Below are 21,898 nucleotides of genomic sequence, written 5' to 3'. Positions count from 1 at the left end.
AACCACTGGACCAATTTTAATAAAAATTGACACAAAGCATCCATGGGTAAAGGAGATTAATCATATAAATTGTTTAAATGAAGGTCCAAGGGAAGATGACCAAGAAAAGTTTTTAAAAAAATCTTCTTCTCAAGAACCACCGGGCCAGAATAGATGAAACTTATTGGAAAGCTTCCTGAGGTTAAGTGTAGATTCTAAATTATTCAAATCATTACTTTTCAGAGTGGGGTGGGCCACAATAGGGGGTCAAAGTTTTACAATGGGGATATATGGGAAAAAATCTTTAAAATTCTTATCAAGAAAAGCAAGCAGACCCATGAATTGTCATATCAATTATAATAAAGAATCTTCAGGTAAAGCAGATTGAAATAAATTTGTTCAAATCAGGACCCAGGGGGGGGGGGGGGGAGGGGGGGCACAATAGGTGATTAAAATTTCACATGGGAAAGGGAAAAATCTTTTTAAAAATTATTTCAAAAACAGAAGGGCCTTGATTAGTCTTATAAATATATGAATCATCCTTATGATTGATCGATTGATTGTATGTTGTTTTACGTCCCATTCAAGAATTTTTCACTCACGTAGAGACGTCACCATATACCTGTGAAGGGCTTCAAATTTAGACCTTTATTCGGCACTCAGGGCCATTGAGCAGTGAGGGTTCTTTGTTGTGCCAACACCTACCCTGACACAGGGCCTCGGTTTTTAAGGTCTCATCCGAAGGACCCACAAATTTCACTTCAAAAGTGCTGAGCACTTGGCGATCGAAGGAGCAGTTGCTACCTTTTATCCGCTTAGGTCAGCCTGGCCGTGATTTGAACACATGACCTTCCGATCATAGAGCTAGCACTCTACCGACTGAGCTACCGTGACGACCAATCATCCTTAGGAAGTGTAGATTCAGGTTTGTTAAAATCATGGCCAATGGGGGGAAGGGTGGGGCCACAATAGAGAATCAAAATTTAACATGGGAATATAAAGATAGAATATATTATAAAGGAAAATATCTTGAATAAAAAGAACAGCAGGCCATGCTTAGTCATATTGATATGCAAGTATTTTCAAGTGTGTAGATTCAAGTTTGCTCAAATCATCGGCTCTGGGAGTAGGGTTGGGACATAATGGGGGATCAAAGTTTAACATGGGAATATAGTGGAGCTAGACTCCCTAATCCGGGCGCCAATAATCTGACTCTTCACTTTCAGGACAAAATTTGTTGGGGAAAAGAAATAACATTTATAATATATCTACAAATTATAAAAGATATGATTCAGTAATATGGACGCTTCATTTATCTTGATATTTTGCTTGGGAATAGGAAGTCTGGATTAACAGGGCTCGACTGTATTAGGGAAAAATCTTTAACAATCTTCTTCTCCAGAACAATATTAAAAGCAATGAAAAGTAATATATCTATGCAAAATTTCTCAGGTCATGTAGATTCAAGTTATTTTTTTTTTTTCAAAACATGACCTGTGGATTAGGGCGGGGCCATAATAGAGGATAAAAGAAAATCTTTTTTTTTTAAATGAAAAACTTAGTCATTTTATTATGCAAGCACCCTTAAGTATTGCAGAGTTGTTCATTTCAAATAATGGATATTGTGGATAGGGTGGGGCCACTGTTCTGAAGAACAACAGTGCCAAGCTGACTCAGGTGAGAGTAATGGCCCATGGGCCTCTTGTTTCAAACCTGATTTTTACAATGGTATAATTAACACAATTTCTTCATTTTTCATATTCCACTTTTCTTTTTATTTATTTATTTGTGTCTTTGTTTATGCATGTGCTTAAATAATTTTGATTCAAAACAGCATCTGCATATTAGATTTAGGCAAATTGTAAGCAAAGTCACAAAATTATATATGTACTACTGACATTTACCATTCATTTCTTTTTTTTTTAAATTAAAAAACAGCAGAATGCACCCCCCCCCCCCCCAAAAAAAAAAAAAAAAACAGGAAATATTGTTTTCAATAGCATAATTCACATACAAAGAATAAACTTCAAAATCTCTCTCTCTCTCTCTTTCTCTCTCTCTCTCTCTCTTGCTCACTTTCTCTCTCATGTCTTTGAACTTATTTTCTGAGCATATTGTAATAACAAGTCATGAAGTTCTTTAGCACTGTGGATCTGTTGTCTAACAATGGCCTGATACTGTGGGTATTGCATTATCCTCTGTGTCGATGGCAGCTCCCCTTTCTCATTGGGGATGTTAACACAGGCAGGGATAAATTTTACTGTATCTGCATTCAACTGACTACCCTCCAGTGCAAGTCTCTGTGTAATAAAAGAAGAAATTCTTCATCTTCAACAACATAACATAATAATATGATACTTTCCTTTACACTAGATAAAGTAATAAACTTTGAATTTATTTTTTTATTTCTTTATTTATTTCTATTCCAGTCTTGACAATGATAATATATATGTCATGGGCTTGAGTTTCTTATATTGTGTGTTCATATTTAGATATAGTATATGTTAACTTGTTAACTTTTCGTAAATATGTTTTCATGCAGGACCACCATCATAATACCCGGTAATATATTTGCTAAATTGTGTAATCCTGGGTAAATAATGACTATTATTATAATTATTCACAACAAGAACTTGGTTCAACATCAAACATTTATTTCCCTTTTTTCCCCTTATTATGCCACTAATCAAGTTCAAAATCAGAAGTAATGCCTCCACAGTGAACTTTCATCAACCTGGATCAAAATTCATTATCACAATCATAAAGTTAACTATTTATCATCATCAAGATTTGACACTATATTGAAACTTGTTAAATGGACATTTAGAACCTATCCGTGACAGATGTTCTTGATGAAAAAAAATTGTTTTGACTTCACCTTGGTTATTTTTTGATATTTTTATGGTCAATATCAAAGCAATTAACCACCTCAAAGTCCATAATTGAATTAAAATACAGAAAACAATCTTTTGGTAGAAGTTCCTTTTGAAAAAAAAAAAAAAAATGGCTGGAATATTTAAACTTACCAAACTAATTTCAACTTGATCACACATTGAATAGAATTCTTCCAATGATTTTTCAAATTTCTGGAGTTGGCTCTCAACACTTGACCTAAAATAACAAGACTTTTTATTAGTTTTGAAATTAAGAAAAAAAATGATATAATGAGATAGGAGTAGATTTCCTTGCCAAATAATGCACATGTAATTAACAGTTGAATTATTCAGTTATATGATGCTTAAAAGTCTGAATCCATTTAGCAAACAATTTTTGTGTGTCTATTTGGTTCTTTCATTTTGTTTTGTTTTTTAATTTGGTTACAGTGATGATATTAATGTATTATTACAACACACACTTAAGGATCCTCTCTACACTAGTGCAACATGTTTTTTGGACATTGAAAAAATTATATTGAATAAAGGTGTAGTAAATATTGTGGTTATATATTTAATTTTCAATATATGGTACGTGGCATTTTACCCCCAGGTAAAATGTTCAAACACAACACAGTATCAGAGAACAGAAATCAATGTTGTTTACTTCCATGGAGAAAATATATGTAAATATATAAACATGTTCAATTAATTTATCTTGACCTTTTTAAAATGTTAAGAATACTTGTATTGATTACAAATTGAGTAATATACTGTAAATTTCTATTTATTGGAATTTAGATCTAAGCGCAGATCACTCTAACTGCAGAAAAATACCACAGAATCAGAACTCTTTAGTGTGCAGTGTAGAGAGGGTTCTTAAAGATAAAATGAAAGCATATCATAATTCAATGGCTGTAAATATATTCTGAAAGGGCAGAATCAATGAAATTGGGATAACTATTTGTCCGAACAACTTTGTGGGCAAGAAAAACATAATAAGCATTATAAGTTTACAATATATCTTAAACCTTTAATATCAATATTTACCTGTAATGAAATTGTAACAAATTACCTCATATTTACAGATACATGTCATATAAGACCTAAAGTTCTCAATGATTATTAAACCAACAATAACATACATGCTATCCTCAAGCTGTTGTGAGTTGTGATGAAGACAGGTGCCGGCAATTTTCATTAAATTCTGAGAATAAAAAGAAAACATTTATCAAACATGCATAATAACTAATAAGCTGCCTAAGACTTGAGATTACTTCAGAAAAATATCACAACATAACTTCATATGAAGTTTATGATATTAATAATAAGAGGCCCATGGGCCACATCCCTCACCTGAGTAACTATGGTCATTCTCCATCAGCATATTTCCCCCCTATATATTCCTATGTAAAACTATGATTATGTATTTTGTGGCCCCACCCTACCCCAAGCCCCAGAGGTCAATCATGGATTGAGCAAATTTGAATCTACACTATCTGAGGATGCTTCCATATAAATATGACTAATCATGGCTTTGTTGTTCTCAAGTAGAAGATTTTAAAAGAAATTTTCCTATATATTCCTATATAAAACTTTGATTGCCCATTGTGGCCCCACCCTTTCCCTCAGGGGGTCATGGTTTGAACAAACTTGAATCTACACTACGTGTACCTAAGGATGTCGCCTTCTAGATATGAATAATCTTGGCTTTGCTATTCTTGAAAAGATTTTGAGGATTTTTTACTATATACAGGTGACTCTCGATCTCTCGAAGTTCAAGGGACCGCAAGAAAAGTTCGAGATATCGAGGGGTTCGAGAGATAGAAAGTGAATAAAATCCGGAATTTTCAGTTCCGATCATCATTGTTCTACTATTATATATACCGAAAGTATATGTTGATTATATCATTGAACGTTTTCATTCATATTTTACAGGTAATTCTCTTGATTTCAACAACAATGATCGTATTTTGAATAAATAAAACGATCTCTTTAAGTTTCAATATTTATTTGTTTTCATTTCATGATTACATAAAACCTGAATAGCAATCGTCGGTGTGGCTACCCCCTGGGCTTGATCGGGTACATTACCAGATTTCTCGTATTAAATCGGTATTTAATTCTTGGGATAGGATTTCTTGTGCAATGTTTGTCATACTGGGATTATGTACACTCTAATAAAACTTCATAATCTATGGAAAATTATTGACACGCCTCTTAAATTATTTTCTAAAAATTTTCGTCACGCTGTCAAGTCAAAAATAAGTTGTGAAGCAATTCGTTTATAATTTACCAATTATAACCAGTTAATTATTTTTATCAACACTCGGATGCTCACAGGTATAGTGTCATCTATGTAAACACCCAATTAGCACCTCCATGCCAGCCCGAGGCGTTCACTGTTATCCAGGTAAGTCCAAGCTGCATTAATTTTATGCTTGATTGGCGTGTACACACGCGCAATCAAAACTTTGAGAGATAGAGAGTAAAAAACAATGAAATGTGTGTAACGGGACCCAGGTCTTGGTTCGAGAGATAGAGAACTTCGAGAGATTGGAAATTCGAGAGATCGGAAGTAAATTTGCTTAGTTATATAGAGGGAAAAAAACGGGACCGGAGGTTCACTTCGAGAGATCGAGAACTTCGAGAGATCGGTGTTCGAGCCATCGAGAGTCACCTGTATTCCTATGTAATACTTTGATTGCCTTATGTGGCCCCACTCGAGCCCCTGGGGTCATGATTTGAACAACAAACTTGAATCTCCATTACCTTCGGATGCTTCTACATATAAATATGATTAACATGGCTTTGCTGTTCTTGAAAAGAAAATTTTTAAAGATTTTTCCCTATATATTTCTATGTAAAACCTTTATTGCCTATTGTTGCCCTGCCCTAGCCCCCCAGGGTCAAGATTTTAATAAATTTGAATCTACACTATGCAATGAAGCTTTCGCACAAGTTTCATCTTGGTTATTGAGAAGAAGATTTTTGAAAGAGGCCACTAAATTTTCACTTATTCTTAATTATCTCCCCTTGAAAGAGGGTGTGACCCTACATTTGAACAAACTCTACCCAAGAATCTTTTGTTCAGTTGCAAGTGTGGTTGAAATTGGCCCAGTGGTTCTGAAGAAGAAGTGGAAAATGTGATAAGTTTATAGATGCACAACAGACAGACACTGGACAAACTTTGATCAGATAAGCTCACTTGGGACCGGGGTTTGATTCCCTTTCCAGCTTTACATTTTCTTCTTTCCTTTTACAATGTTATCAGGGAAAAGACTGTCAACTTTTAATGATTTGGTTGATGCAGCAGATTTCAAAAACATTTTAATCAGTTCAATTGTAGGGCTGGGATGATATATCGAGATATCAATAATATCGATTTTGTGTGAGGACGATACGCATATCGATATGTATGAAGAAATTTCGAAATATCGCAAAATAATTCTGATTTATATTTTTCTTTGTTTACTTAACATTCTAGGTTTATTAATATATACAATAAAATATTCTAAATATAAATATGAAATACATAATAATTAACACCACTTGTGCAAAATATTAATTTTGTTTTACAAGATATACAACTTCTTTGAATAAATCATTCTTATTTGTGAAGAAATGTTTTGTTCATTTCAATACAAAAAAAAAGATTTTATAAGCAATTCAACATATCGTGATACATATCGTATCATGACTCAATTATTGTGATACGAATCGATATAGAAAAAAAAAAGTGCCCCGCCACAGCATGATACGCCCGTCAAATATTGTTCAATTATCACAAACAGTTTAGAGTGCAAGAAAATCAAGTCAACCTTGATACACGGATTTCCAAGATTTTTCCATTCCTTATAATATTTGTTTATACATTTCCTGTGATGTAGGCATGAATTATAACAAATATTACATTATAGATCCTCAACTGGTTGTGTTAGAGCTTGACAAATGCCCATCTGCATCCCCCCCCCCCCCCCCCCCCCACACACACACACACACACAGTGATACACACATCTTTCATATTTGTGAGACATGATGCTCTGAAATTTGTTAGTTGATATTTTCAAAAAATTTAATAAGAAAATAATATTAAACAATATGAATTTAGTCTTAACAACTTAATCTATACCAAATTAATTTTAAAATAAAAGACTGGCCATCAAATGACATATGCTATAAACTGACCAGCAGTTCTTCTGTTTAATTCCCAAAGGATACAGATAAGAACTGCTTGATTAGATCCTCTAAAAGAAATGATTGAGCTAGCCTTCCTACACTGAACTCATTAATTAATCTTTAACTGGATGCATGTTCACTCATTACTCCCAAGGGATTAATGGATCTGCACTATCTGCTTTGTAGTGCAATTAAAATGCATATTTATGTCATTCTGAAATTAAATTTGAAAACAAAGAATTTTTTTTCAATTTGTTACAAAGATTTATAAAAAGAAAAAAAAATTGTAATCTTGATGCAACATTTTTAATAAGGTTTCTGCTTAACTCTTAGATTTGTAGGGACTATCTACCATAATTAAAACTTTTTTTTTTGAAATACTTGATGTTTTTTTTTTTAGATTCAATGTCAGACTGGTTTTAAGCTGCAATTCATATGGACAACGGGCATGCTAATTCCAATATCCCCCCCCCCCCCCCCCCGAGTATAATTAGTTTTATTTATTAGTTAATTATACAATATCAAATTGGTTTATTATACAATATCAAATTAGTTTTAATTACTTTTCACCAAATTCATTTTAAAAGTTAGGCTAGCCCACAAAAACTATTTAATCCAACATGGCTGATTCCTCTCAATTCCCATGAGATATAGATAACACCTGCTTGATCAGAGATGCTCTACCAGTTAGCTCCTCACACTAAACTCATTAATTTCTCTCTAATTTGACATGCAATTTTCTGTTATCAAAATTCTCCTTGACCAGTGCTTGATAATTACACCCCTAGGAGAGGTGGAATTTCTCTTGTAACATTATATTTGTTATAGATTGCTGTAAAGTATTTAATGAAAAAAATAAGTATTTTCTTGATTTTAACATTTTTTTAATAAGGATACTGCAACACTTTTACATTTTTTGGGATTGTGTAATTTAATAGTAAAAAGACATTTTTTTTTTAAATTTCACTTAAATTAAAGGTCACGGTGACCTTGAAATAGGTCGCGACACACCTTCTATCTAAGATGCATAAACTGGCCAAGTTTGATGATTCTAAGTCTAATAGTTTTCTAGTTATGAGTCAGACAGGATTTTTCCATATTTGGCCATAGCATCTTAATTAAAGGTCAGAACGACCTACTTTTAGTGCGCGACACACCTTCTACCCAAGAAGTATCAGCTGAAAAAGTTGGATAATCCTAGGCCTAATAGTATTAAAGTTATGAGCTGGACACGAGAAAAGCTAACAGACAGACAGACGGTCAGAAGGACGGACATGAATGCCATAACATAATACGTCCCGTCTAAAGACGGGCGTATAAAAATGTATCGTCCCAGCCCTATTCAATTGGCAAAACATTTGTCTAGTGTTTGGTCACTCAACTGACTTCAACCTACAAAATGAGAGACAAGGGAAAATTTCTTCTGCAGCAGTATACATTGTTTGCGTAGACTTTACTTTAGGCCAAAAAAAAATAACAGTCTTGTTTCCTGCTACCAGCCTGAAAAAAATAGGGTACGTAGGTAGGAAAATTATTTTATTTTATATTTTTATTTTATTTTTTTCTGACAGCATTTTTTGGATATGAACTAATACAAGATAAAATTAAACATGTCACAGGTCAATATTGTCTTTTAAAATTGAATTTCATGTCTTTTTATGCACAACTCAAGTGGTATTTTATGAAAGTCCATATTTAAAACAAGAATTTCATGAAATGCTTGTTTTGTGCTAACATGGAAACCAATTACGGTGACAGAACGATGAAATTCCGGAAATTCTCGATTTTTTTTCTTCCAAAACTTAAAAAAAAACTTTAGGGTCGGGTGCAAAAAAATAGGGTAGGTCGGGTAGCAGGAAACAAGACTATTATTTTTTTTGGCCTTACCAGTCCCCAGATCCATGTGCTCATTTCACTATGATGTAATATTTACGTCACTCAACCGATAAGGGTTAGTCTTGCAAATTTTTCGACTGGTTAGGGTTAGTCTTGCTCCGACCTGAAAGATTAGGGTTAGTCCTTGCACAAGTTTTTGTCTGATTAGGGTTAGTCTAGCATCCATCCGAGAGATTAGGGCATCCACTAGGGAGATTTGGGTTAGTCCTCGCATACCATACCAGGGATTAGGGATAGTGCCTTGTTCATTTTGATAAATTAAGAAATTCAGTTGCTTCTGTATTTTTTGCAAGATTTTAATTCAGCTTCAACAACATCTCGTTGGTTTGTTTACATGAAAAAATGCCTAAGTACGAAAGAAACGGCACTAAGTATGTGCCGCACCCGCTACGTTGACATTTATTTTCTGTCTCCTTTTCACTGACTAAACTTTTAGCCATAGAATTCGATTTTGGGCTCAAAAAGGCTTAAAACCTCATAGCAAGTGCAGCGAGCGGCGCTAAGCGCCGCTCGTCACTGCAAGCTCTTAAAGCAACGCCTGGGTGAAGAGAAAATTCGGACTTTACACATTGATCTAAATGAATTTTTTTCCGCAGTTACCTGTGGTCCCATAATGCTTAGCCAATTGCATCTCGCCGCAAACAACGCTCGCGGTAGCAACAAAATTTCGGCAAAAATTTAAAATCACCTTGATATAATGGATATAAAGCAGATAAATAGTAGATCAAACGTTCTTGTGACTTGATTAAAATTAGCACTGTTCAGTTGGTAATGCAACATACATAAGACGTCATATGACGTCAGAGTCTAGACGTAGCAAATGTCATGTGCTGTTTGACGAGCCCGATCTAAATTAAAACTAAAAGGTATCTGCGCTCGCCATAATGGTTGCGCCGTCAACATATTACTTTTTATTTTTTTTTGATCACTCACGCGATCTCATATATGTTGAAGTCGCCTATGGCGTCACTGTATTTAAGCGCATTTTTCTGGGGACCAGTAAAGTAAAGTCGTTCCACATGTTTTTATTTGTTAATTAACACAGGCACTGGAAGTTAATATAAATATTAATAAAAATATACTTCAGTTCCTTCTTTACTTACTACCAAAGATTCTTTCAATCTGGGTAAGAGTAACTTGAATCTGTAGATAGGGTCACATTCTGCCTGATTGGCAGGTTGTTGTGCTGCTGCATTCTGCGGATGTTGAACATTTGCCTGATTTCCTCCAGTTTGTCGCAGGTGCTCGACTGAGGACGCCATCTTGAATTGGATACCAAACCCAACCAAAAATAAAAATATATTTAAAAAATTAAAATGATAACTCTAAACAAGATTTTGTTCATAATAGGAGAAAAGAATCTATATTTTGTACTTTTTTAGATAAATAAATACATTATGAAGTGTAACAAACTATATTATTACAGGATGAACCGTTCCATTAATATTCAGGGTAATTTGGGTGATTGGTTGATTGGCCTGACCATTAATGAAATGTGAAGTTGGTAAAAACAGCTCGCAAAAATGCCTCCAACGGTACAAACAGGTCCAAGAGAGGACAGAGATAGAAAAAGGCCTGGACAAGAGAGAAGGTAATGTTAGAGACTTAGCATAAAATCTGAAAATTTCGTCTTCACAATAAATCTTTCTATTTTCTTTTCTCTCTCATTTTTATCAATATTATCCAGGTCCAGGAAAATCACTATATTTAGCTATATAGCTTAATTTACCTATATAGCTTTATTTACTTATATAATATAGCTTTATTTAGCTATTTTAGAATAAGTTTCTGTTTTATGAAAAGCAAACAAAAAGTCGCATATAAATTATGGCTGATATTTATTTAAAAAGGTTTGATAAAAACAACCTAGGGCATAGATAGTAAAAACATTTCCTCTTTTAAACACTTTTTAACCAAAAATGCATCTCTATTGTTTGGATAGCTGTCCATTACTGGAAGTGCGATGAGACATGACTAAGTGTGATTGCCTTGCATTGTGCTGAATTTTTACCAATCAATTATCTTGTTGACCAAAACTGCTTTTCTTTGTTAAAGTAGCTGCTTATTCACAGATTAACTGTTATACATAGCCCCAAAACTTTTAGATCTTTGATTGCAATTGCACAAAAGGAGAAACATTTTTAAAAGTGGGTTTTTGGTGAATTGTTTTCAGTCCATTTCAAAGTTGAAAACTAATACTGCCTCATTATGCGACTTTTTGTCTGCTTTTCATAAAACAGAAATTTACTCTGAAATAGCTAAATAAAGCTATATTATATAGGTAAATAAAGCTATATAGGTAGATTTAGCTATATAGCTAAATATACTGATTTTCCTAGACCTGTTATCATATGTGTGCTCTAAAAATGAGTAGAACAGAAACATACATGATACTACCAATCTTCGTAGTCCCAGATTTATAACTGATTTGCATGTTACTCAGTTTTTTCTTTTGAAAAGAATACTCTTTCTTTCAGGTCGGAGTTGGTATGCAGAGTAAAATATAACAACACACTACCAGACATACCATTTGACCCTAAATTCATAACATACCCATTCGAAACAAACAGGTAATGTACAACTGTTATGTGCAAGTCGAACACAAAAGTTCTGTTCATTCCTAGATATCAATTATAACCATAATTTGTACCACACACCCGAATATTGTAACAACTCAAGGAAATCGGCATGCATTCAAATTAAATTTTATTTTAAACATTTTTTTAATCTATTCAGATCATGTAGATGATTTTTTTCTGAGTATCTTTTTTTGTCTCTAACTTTTCCTAACGAAAATTGTAATATTATATAATTTCATTTGCAGTGTTTTACTGTGAATTTATGTGTACTGTATAATAATGATAAATTTTACTACCGACACTTTAATCCAGAAAGAGGGCATTTATTATAAACAAAATTAATTTTGGGAAATAATTCTATTTTTAGGTCAACATTTGTGATTGATTTACCTACTAGCAACCTTTATTTGAAGGGGTGTCAACACCATAAATAATAATATGTGTACTGAAGTTAGATGGTTGCTTAAAATTCCTGTTATGCCATATATATAGTCATATACAATGTATGATTATAACAAAAAATGAAATACTTGTTTTCCTTTACCCTTAGATTTGTAGAATACAAACCAACATCTTTGGAGCGAAGCTATAAATATGACTTGTTAACAGAGCACGACCTTGGTGTCACGATTGATTTGATTAATCCGGATACATACAGGATAGAACCAGGAGGTCTGTGTATTGTTTGTTAACAGTTTTTCATTGCCTCTTAAGATCATGAAGTAAAAACAAAAAACAGAAGTACTTTTACTGTGTGGGAAAACCTTTTGGGAAAGATCCATAATTGCACGGTGCCTATATGTTTCTAATATTCTCAATATAAGGCTGAATAAAATTGAAATTATGGTTCTTGATCCTGCACATTTGTTTTCAAGTAGCCTCATTGCAATTTTTTGTTGTATTTTCAATAAATTAGGAATTTGGTAATGCAGAGACCAATTCGGGGAAAAAAATCTACCCTCATTTACTTGTAGTTTTACACTTCTGGTAGTCATTTTGTATAAGTGTAGACATAGACATGAAGGCTATGTCCACAAAAAATGAAAAATATCCATATATTTTGTGAGATGTTAAATATACCTATAGAATGACTTCAGAATAGTTGTGAAAGAATTTTCATTGTTTATTTTATAAAAAAATTTCAGAATAAAAAATAAATAAAAAAATGCCTCTGGCATATAATTTATATAATCTTAAAGAGGGGAAAAGCTTCCTGCCTCCATCTGTTTTTAAGAAAATAAACCCAAGAACCATAATTTCAATTTTACTCAGTCTAAGCTGTCTTCTTCCACAGAATCAATGTCAATGCAGAAACCATTTTTCATTAAAAAAAATCTAAAGATAAATTTTTCACTTGTCTTTATTTAATGGATTATGTATGGGGAAAAAAGAATGGATCTAAAAGTAAAACAGTCATCCTGAATTGATTATAGATTTTTCTCTTAATTGGTTTTAAAGATTGATGAAATTCTGCTCTTAAAATATGGACATGTAGGTGTATAATTTTTATGCTCCCGTAATTGAAGATTCAGGGGCATAAGTTTTTGCTTTGTCCATCTGTCTGTCTGTCTGTCTGTTTGTCCGCAAAAACTTTAACCTTGCCCATAACTTCGATTGGTTGGAGCTATGGCTTTCATATTTCACATGTGTAATCCTTGTGACAAGATCTTTCTTTGGGTACCATCATATTTGACTTTGACCTTGGAGTATGACCAACTTTTGCAAAATTTTATGAGACTTTAACCTTGGCCATGACTTTTGAACAGTTGGTGCTTGGGCTTTCAAACTTCACATGTGTATTCCTTGTGACAAGATCTTTCTTTGGATACCAACAACTTTGACCCTTTGACCTTGGAGTTTGACCTACTTTTTGAAAAACTTTAATCTTGGCCATAACTTTTGAACAGTTGGTGTTAGGGCTTTTAAACTTCACATGTGTTCCTTGTGACAAGCCCTTCATTTGAATACCAACAACTTTGACCTTTTGACCTTGACCTTGGAGTTTGACCTACTTTAATTTTGAAAAACTTTAACCTTAGCCATAACTTTTGAACAGTTGGTGCTTGGGCTTTTAAACTTCACATGTGTATTTCTTGCGACAAGACCTTTCTTGATACATGTACTAACATTATATTTGACCTTTTGACCTTGATCTTGGAGTTTGACTCACTTTTGCAAATTTTTATGAAACTTTTACCTTGGCTATAACTTTTGAACAGTTGGTGCTTGGGCTTTCAAACATCACTTGTGTATTCCTTGTGACAAGACCTTCCTTTGGATACCAACAACTTTGACCCTTTGACCTTGGAGGTTGACCTACTTTCGAAAAACTTTATTCTTGGCCATAACTTTTGAATGGTTGGTGCTAGGGCTTTCATACTTCACATATGTAATCCTTGTGACAAGACCTTCCTTTGGATACCAACCACTTTGACCCTTTGACCTTTACCTTGGAGTTTGACCTTCTTTTGAAAATCTTTAATTTTTGCCATACCTTTTTAACATTTGTTGCTACGCCTTTCATACTTCCCATGTGCATTCCTTGTGACAAGACCTTCCTTTGGATACCAACAATTTTAAAATTGGCCTTGACCTTGGAGTTTGATTTACTTTAAAAAAACTTTAACCTTGGCCATAACATGTGAATGTTTGGTTCTAGGGCTTTCACATTTCATGAACATGTGTATCACTTTTGACAAGACCTTCCCTTGGGGCCCCATTTGACCTTGAGCTTGACCTTTTACTTACTTTTAAAAAACTTTAACCTTTGTCATAACTTTTGAACAGTTAGAGCTAGGGCTTTCAAATTTCACAGGTTTAAACCTCGAGACAAGACCTTTCTTTGGGTACTAACTTTTTGATCTCTTGACCTGGATTTTGACTTGCATTTGAGAAACTTTAACCTTCGCCATAAGCTGCCATACAGGAGCATCAGTATTTCACAAACACATCTTGTTTATCTAGTAACTTGTAACATTTGCATTTGCAGTCTTGTAGATGTACTTTAAACGAGAAAAAAAGATGTTGTACATGATTCTTGAAATGAATATAGTTGATAAAATTGGAAAGAAAAAATGTTACAACTGTGATATATGAATTTAATTGGAATTTCAGTGTACTTGGACCCAGAAGATGAAAGACTATTGGAAGAAGACCTTAACACACCAACAGATTCCAAGAGGTTTGAGTGATTTAAGATTGTCTTTGACTAGCATCAGTATACATATAATCAGCATATCAATAAAGGTAACTTTTTGATAAAAGGGATAAAACCGAGTTTGTTTAGCATATTATTGTCTTTTTGCAGGTCTCGACATCACAATACAAATGTATCCTGGTTACGAAAAACTGAATATATCTCCACAGAATACAACAGATTCACACAAAAATCAGATAACTCAGAAAGAAAGTAAGTGATGTACTTATCAGTTGCTTTGAATACATGCTCTTGAAGTGTACCAATGTAAAATTTCTATTGCTCTAAGTTACCTGGATACAGGGTTATTTTCACACCAAGTTATTTTCATCCTATCACACATGCAAACCACTTTATTGATACAACGTTTTGTTAAAAGAGAGCTAATGTTGTCTCCCTTGAATTTGCCCCATTTTTGATAAAATAAAATTAGGGTAAAAATTTCCCTGCATACAGTAACATTTTTTTGTGTTATTAAGTAACTGCATGTGTGAAAAAATAGATGTACCCGGATAGTATTTTGGAAATACATCCATAGTTGCAAAAGAAATCCACTTTGGAGTATTACAGCTTTTAAGGGTCCTCCACACACCCCCAGCTTATGTTCTCATATTACTGAGCATTACTATTAACACGCATATCAACCTTTAAAAACTGACCAAGAATTGAAATATAATTTATATAATTTAAAAAAAAAATTAATTTCATAAGTTTTAAGATTTTTTTCCCCACCGTGTTTTAGTAAGTAGCACAACAAATTTTGTTTTTTCCTGGCTTATATTATTAAGGTCAGAAAAGAACCACAAAAATTTGATTTTATCAGTCAACATATTTTTTAATGAAATTAATAAAAGTTATAAAAAAATAAATATAACTTATTTTCTGTAAGATTCATGGAGAAAAAATTAGGGAAGACTCCCGATAGTATATAAGAAACATTAATGAATTAAATTACAACAAAAAATTGAATTAAAATCAAACTTATTGATTTAGAAAAAATATTTTCAAAATCTTTGATATCAAAATTCCTTTTAAGAGTGATCTTTCATTTTACCCAGGACTCAAAAAAAACTTTGATAAGTCTCTGCATACATCATCATACTCAAGTTACTTGTTATTGGCAACTGAACAGGACAGATATAAATGAGCAAAACTAGAAATGCACACTATTTATCAATATCTATAAACACACAATGAGATAGGTGTTATTGAAATGCACAATTCAGTGTGCAAAGATATTAACTTTTCGCAACAGACTTTGTTGATGATATCGCAATGGATTGAGTAGTCTGAAAGTATAAACATGATAAATAAACTAAAACGTTTTCTGTAGATATGCCTGTTATAACTAATTATTATGCTACAAAAACTCAAAGGTCTGCTGTTCTTTTATTGAAAAAATCGACACCTTTTTCTTTCGGTCATGCCGTGATCATGCCATGTCACTCAGGCATGTGTTTATTGTTTATGATTAGGGTGTCCCTCTCAGTTTACTGCATACTTTTCCTTTGACAAAACCATCATCTCTGAAGCGTTTAGAAGACTCTCTTACAGGGGGTGCCAGGGAAATCATCAGTGCACAAACTATATAAAACCGGAAGTAAATGTATTTTTTTATTTTATTTTATTTATTTTATGTACGTCACAAGTCATGGGGTGTGAAGGACCCTTAACATAAATGGAAAACATTGTTTATAGTAGTTATTGAAAAATGAAATCTGTTTTGTAGAGTTGGATTTAAGATAAAACAGATTATGAAAGATGAAGACATTTATAAAGATAGAGCAAGTCAGATACAGGCCATTGACAAAACATTTGAACAGGCTAAAGAAGAGGTGAGGACACTGTTTTCATTAATTAAGACATTAATAAAAAGATATCAATTTTGACATACATGTAAATATCAGTAAAATGTATTTAAAATGAGCTCATGCGTGGGGATACATGCATATGCAGATTTTCACTTGAAAAAAGAACTAAGTTTTTTTTTTGTTTTTTGACAGATAACTAAACACTACAGTAAGCCTGGTGTAACCCCTGTTGAAGTATTGCCTGTGTTCCCAGACTTTGACGTAAGTTAATTCATAAAAGTAGTATGTTATAGTATATGGTGCACATACCTCCATTCTAAGAGTTCACATTTTACTAAAGCCATTTATAAAAAATAAGAAATTGTCTGAATAAAATATTTGCTGTAAATATATATTTAGATATTTGGTTCACAAGATGTGAAATGATAAGTAATAAGATGCTAAATGAAACTTTACACCCCCCACCCCCACCCCCTTAAATAATCAAGGGGGTGAAGTAAATCTTCTGCTGCTCCCACAGTAACTGCAGGATGTTGAACAAAGAATTGTTTGGGGGATTTCTTCTAGCTTTCTGTCATTAATTGTCAGTAGAAACTATTTAGCTATATTGGAATTGTTCCATTACCAGTGGAAAAAATTCTTTTTCCTGTGCTTAAGCAGGATTTCATCTAGTTAGTGAAAATTGAAAGGTATATTTCAAAAATCTCAAGAACCACTGGGCTAGAAATGATGAAACTTATATAAAAGCTTCATTGCATGTTGTAGATTCAAGTTTGTTCAAATCATAACTCCTGGGGGTAGGGTGATACCAAAAGGGACAATCAAAGTTTTACATAGGAATATATAGGAAAAATCTTTAAGAATCTTCTTTTCAAGAACAGCAAAGGCATGATTAGAAGTCATATTTATATGGAAGCATCCTCAGGTAGTATAGATTCATGTTTATTCAAATCATGACCCCTGAGGGTAGGGTGGGGCCACAATGATTAGTCATGTATATGAACCGATATGTGGAAGCATCCGCAGGTAGTTTAGATTCAGGTTTATCCAAATCAATACCCCCGGGGAGAGGGTGGAGGCACAATTGTGATCAAAGTTTGACATAGGAATATATAGGGGAAAAATCTGCAGATGAAGAAAAGCAGGGCCATTGTGACTTAGATGAGCATTGCGGCTCATGGGCCTCTTGTAAATATTCTTCATATACCTTTAAGAATACTTTCCATGTTCAAGAAGTTTACAAATGCTTAAGTATCACTGAAGAATCACATGCTGAAAAAAAATGAAACATTGACTAATTTACATTGTAGCTATGGAAACACCCATTTGCCCAGGTCATTTTTGATTCAGACCCAGCACCTAAAGGTCGACCTCAACCTGCTCAGATGGAAGAAATGTCACAGGCCATGATAAGGTTTGTGTGATTACTGGATTACTGCTAAATTGTATGCTTGGTGAAGGTAGTAATTTTTTTTAAATACTTTGAATGTTTACTACTGTTTTTAGCTCAGCTGAGGAAAGCTCAATGAGCTTTTATGATCACATTTTGTCTGATGTCTATCTGTCTGTCTAGCTGTGCAACCCTCTGAACACTTTTTACATTTTTTACATTTTCAACTTCTTCTGAAGAACACTGGGCCAATTTCACCCAAACATGCCGTAAAGCATCCTTGGGTGAAGGGGATTCAAGTTTGTTCAAATAAAGGGCCACATCCTCTTCCAAGGGGATTAATTAAGAAAAAGTGAAAATTTATTGGCATCTTTAAAAATCTTCTTTTCAAGAACCACTAAACCAGAAAAGATAAAACATATAAAAGCTTCATACATAGTGTAGATTCAAATCATGACTGCAGGGGTAGGTTGGGCAACAAAAAGTGATAAAAGTTTTATATAGGAAATATGGGGGGGGGGGGGCTCTTTAAAAATCCTCTTCTCAAGGACAGCAAAGCAGTGATTAGTCATATTTATATGGAAGCATTCTCAGGTTGTTTAGATTCAAATTTGTTCAAATCATGACCCCAGGGGGTAGGGTGGGGCCACTATGGAGGATCAAAGTTTTACATAGGAATATATAGGATTTTTTTTTAATCTTCTTCTCAAGAACAGCAGGGCCATTATTAGTCACATTGATGTGCAGGCATCCTTAGGTAGTTTAGATTTAAGTCTGTTCAAGGACCCTCTGGAGTAACAGGGGATCAGAGTTTCACAAGGGAGTGTATAGGAGGAGATCTTTTAGAGTGACAAAACCACACTAAATCAAATTAATTTGCAAAACATACTAAAGTTGTATGGAATTTTTTTTTTTAACTTATGAGCTTTTGGGTTAGGTTTTGCCAAAATCAGAGATCATTATTTTACAAAATGCATGTATACAGGGAAGAAAAACCTTCCTCAGAACAGCAGGGCCATGTTGATCATATTGATATTGAAGCTTCCAACTGATATTTGGATTCAACTTTGATTAAGCCACAGCCTCCTTAGGGCTAGATTATGGACCACAATATGAGTCAAAATTTCTAGGAAATTATAGAGGGATTTTTTTTAAAATTCTGCTGATGAAGAACAGCAGTGCCAAAAGTGACTCAGGTGAGCTTTGTGGCCTGTGGGCCTCTTATTTTGCACACCTTTTCTCAATTTTGTATTTAAACATTTGTCTCAATTATTCAGTTGTCTTTTAGCTTGACCAGATAAACAGACCATTGAAAACATGACTACATTTGTGCTAGCCAACTAAACTTAAAATTGTTTTTTTGTTTTTTTAAACTTTACCATTGAGATTCATTTACCATTACATATCATATATACACTTCTCTTTTTCTCTTTCAGAGGTGCAGTAGATGAAAACAATGAGCAGTTTGTAGCCTACTTTTTGCCAACAGAGGAAACTCTGAACAAGAGGAAGAGAGATGCAGAGGAGGGCATTGACTACAACGCTGAGGAAGAGTATGACTACTAACTTAGTCTTTAATTTTAGTCATAGTTGTGTTGCTCTGGTTGATAATTTGTTCTTGGAGGAAAGGTTAATTTTGTTATCTCTTAGAAAAAAGGAATTCTTGAAGGCTTGTTCTAAGGATGGAAGTGCGTCTTAGATTTTCTAACCATTATTCTTTAGGTATGACTACACATTAGCCAGAGAATACAATTGGAATGTGAAAAACAAACTTTCCAGAGGATATGAGGAAACATATTTCTTTGTCTTCAGGGAAGATGGAATGTATTACAATGAGCTGGAAACTAGGTAAAGTATAACTCATACATGTGAAAATTTTTAGACCAAATTTTCATTAAAAAACTACAAAAACATAATTACAAGTTATAATTTAAAATCCCCTTATAAAAACAGTGCATTGTAAGAGAAGTCTTGATAATTTGAATTACATTGTCATTATCATGGGGAATGTTTAATCACCTTAGATTGTGATGTTTAAATCATGCATCAAACAAGATTTTCAGTATTCAGAGAGCAATAATTTGAAGGAAAAAAATGGCAGTTTAGGATGTTTGTTTAGATGAGATTTGTATCCTATTTTTGTTTCTTGAATTTACATGTAGATTTCCCTTAAGTAAGCATACTAGAAATGAGATAAAGCTGGTTTGCTGGTTTTAATGAGTCTTTCTTCCTTTGAATTCAGGGTCCGCTTGAGTAAGAGAAGAAAGGTGGGAGGTGCCCAAATGGCAAAATCACGTTTAATTGTTAAACATAGAGAACTGAATGAAAGAGAAATTGCAGCACAGGTAAATCAGTATACTGTGGCCTTTCTGTACTACTGTTCCTTGATTTTATGGTAAAATTTTAAGGTCATTAAGAAAGCCTTCAGTTTTACACGGGGACATATAATTACAATGTGTATAAACTTGCAATTAAATTATTTTTAATCCCAAATAACGTTTATAATGTTGACCAACAGAATGCTCGACTGACGATGTTAGAGCCTCAACAAGAAGAGGAGGAAGAGGAAGAGATACAGGAGGAACAGCTGGTGGGATCAGGTTAGTTAACCAAATTAGTTAATCACCAGTTGTTTGGTTTAATGCCTAAGAATTAGGAATTAGTGATGTGATGGTCAAGCATTACCTATTCATAATCAAAAATGCTACTTCACTAGTTACATGTATATGTACATAAGTTATAAGTCAATTAGGGCCAATCAACATCGATGTGTTTAGTATGTTTAACTGTTTCACTACAATGAACTGTCTAAAAGTATGTTGTACATCATTATAATCATAGCCAATAAGTTGCACTCATATATAAACATTAAAATGTTTTCAAATATGTTAAGTAATACATGTACAGTGTAAATAATTACATTTTATAAACTGACATTGATAACCTCTTATTCATTTTTATCATATTTAGATGAAGAATTTCACAGTGGGAGTGAAGCAGGAAGTGTCAAATCCAGTGGCAGCCGCCGCAGCAGGTCAAGGTCACACAGTGGCAGCCGCAGTCCGTCACGCAGCAGAAGTGGCAGCAGGAGCAGCAGTCGATCATCACGCAGTCGCAGCCGGAGTGGAAGCAGAAGTCCCTCACCAGCCCGGAGTGAGAGTGACCGGGGCAGTGAGAGTGACCGTGCAAAGAAGGAGGAGGAGGAAATCTTTGGATCTGCTAGCAGTTCTGATGAAAATTAAGATGGTTCAGAGAACTGTATGTCAAAGGGGAGGGGATGTAAAATTTCAGAGGTGGAGTAACTGTTCTAAAAAGTCTGAAAGAAACTTGAAATTTTTGTTCTTGTCAAGGTTAGAGATATTGTTTCCAAAATATTTTTGGGGTTCCATTAAAATGAAAGTGTTATGTGATTAAGTGAACAGTGTCATATTCTGGGAAAAAAGATGTAAAGAAAATTTGTATTTTTAGGATGTTATTGTCTTGGTAGATAAAATATATCTTAAATGATTTTGCTGTACATTACAAATTCATTATCATGTACATTGTTTCAAGCATCTCCATGTTTTGTGCATCTCATGGCTGTAAAATAAATAATACATACAAGTACATATTTTGCTTGTTTATTAGGTCACCTGAGTCACTTAGATGACCTATTGCTCTCTGTTTTCTAGCAAAATTATAAAATTCATGACCCCAAGTTCTGAGTTGATGGGGCTCTTAGCTTATATATAGTGAAAATGCATAAATTCTTTAAAAGTCTACTCTCCCCCTGTATACTTAGCAAGTAACTAGATGTATAGTTATGATGAGCAAGGGTGCCTCTTCAATATTTTTGAATTTCATGGCCTCTGGGTCAGGGGTTCTGGTATTAGGATGGGACTCTTTTAATTATATAGTGAAAATGCATATCTTTGAAAATTCTCTAAACTCCTGGATGTTAAGCAGATAAACTAGATGCATAGTTATGAGGAGCAAGGGTACCTCTTTTAGAATT

The 21,898-nt window shown here is 33.7% G+C and overlaps 2 protein-coding genes across 2 annotated transcripts; one reads left to right on the top strand and one right to left on the bottom strand.

Moving 5' to 3' along the window:
* Window positions 1-1,971: 1,971 nt before the first annotated feature.
* Window positions 1,972-10,205, bottom strand: LOC133183798 (mediator of RNA polymerase II transcription subunit 29-like). The gene is made up of 4 exons (XM_061318705.1): window positions 10,032-10,205; window positions 3,998-4,059; window positions 3,006-3,090; window positions 1,972-2,279 (listed from the first exon to the last, which is right to left on the bottom strand). Exons 1-4 carry the CDS (start codon window positions 10,188-10,190, stop codon window positions 2,064-2,066), a joined length of 522 nt encoding a protein of 173 aa, XP_061174689.1. The 5' UTR covers window positions 10,191-10,205; the 3' UTR covers window positions 1,972-2,063.
* Window positions 10,206-10,404: 199 nt separating this feature from the next.
* Window positions 10,405-21,507, top strand: LOC133183797 (RNA polymerase II-associated factor 1 homolog). Its single transcript, XM_061318704.1, has 13 exons — window positions 10,405-10,519; window positions 11,406-11,498; window positions 12,058-12,179; window positions 14,622-14,688; window positions 14,815-14,916; window positions 16,433-16,538; window positions 16,707-16,775; window positions 17,825-17,928; window positions 19,341-19,457; window positions 19,627-19,752; window positions 20,147-20,249; window positions 20,423-20,504; window positions 20,875-21,507. The coding sequence occupies exons 1-13, from the start codon at window positions 10,452-10,454 to the stop codon at window positions 21,144-21,146; spliced, it is 1,431 nt and encodes a 476-aa protein (XP_061174688.1). The 5' UTR covers window positions 10,405-10,451; the 3' UTR covers window positions 21,147-21,507.
* Window positions 21,508-21,898: the final 391 nt, after the last annotated feature.

Source organism: Saccostrea echinata, unplaced genomic scaffold (genome assembly GCF_033153115.1).
Source record: "Saccostrea echinata isolate AGI-Se365-2 ecotype Australia unplaced genomic scaffold, CSIRO_AGI_Sech_v1 ptg000009l, whole genome shotgun sequence".
Classification (NCBI taxonomy): Eukaryota; Metazoa; Mollusca; class Bivalvia; order Ostreida; family Ostreidae; genus Saccostrea; species Saccostrea echinata.
This window is presented reverse-complemented; position numbering and strand designations above follow the sequence as displayed.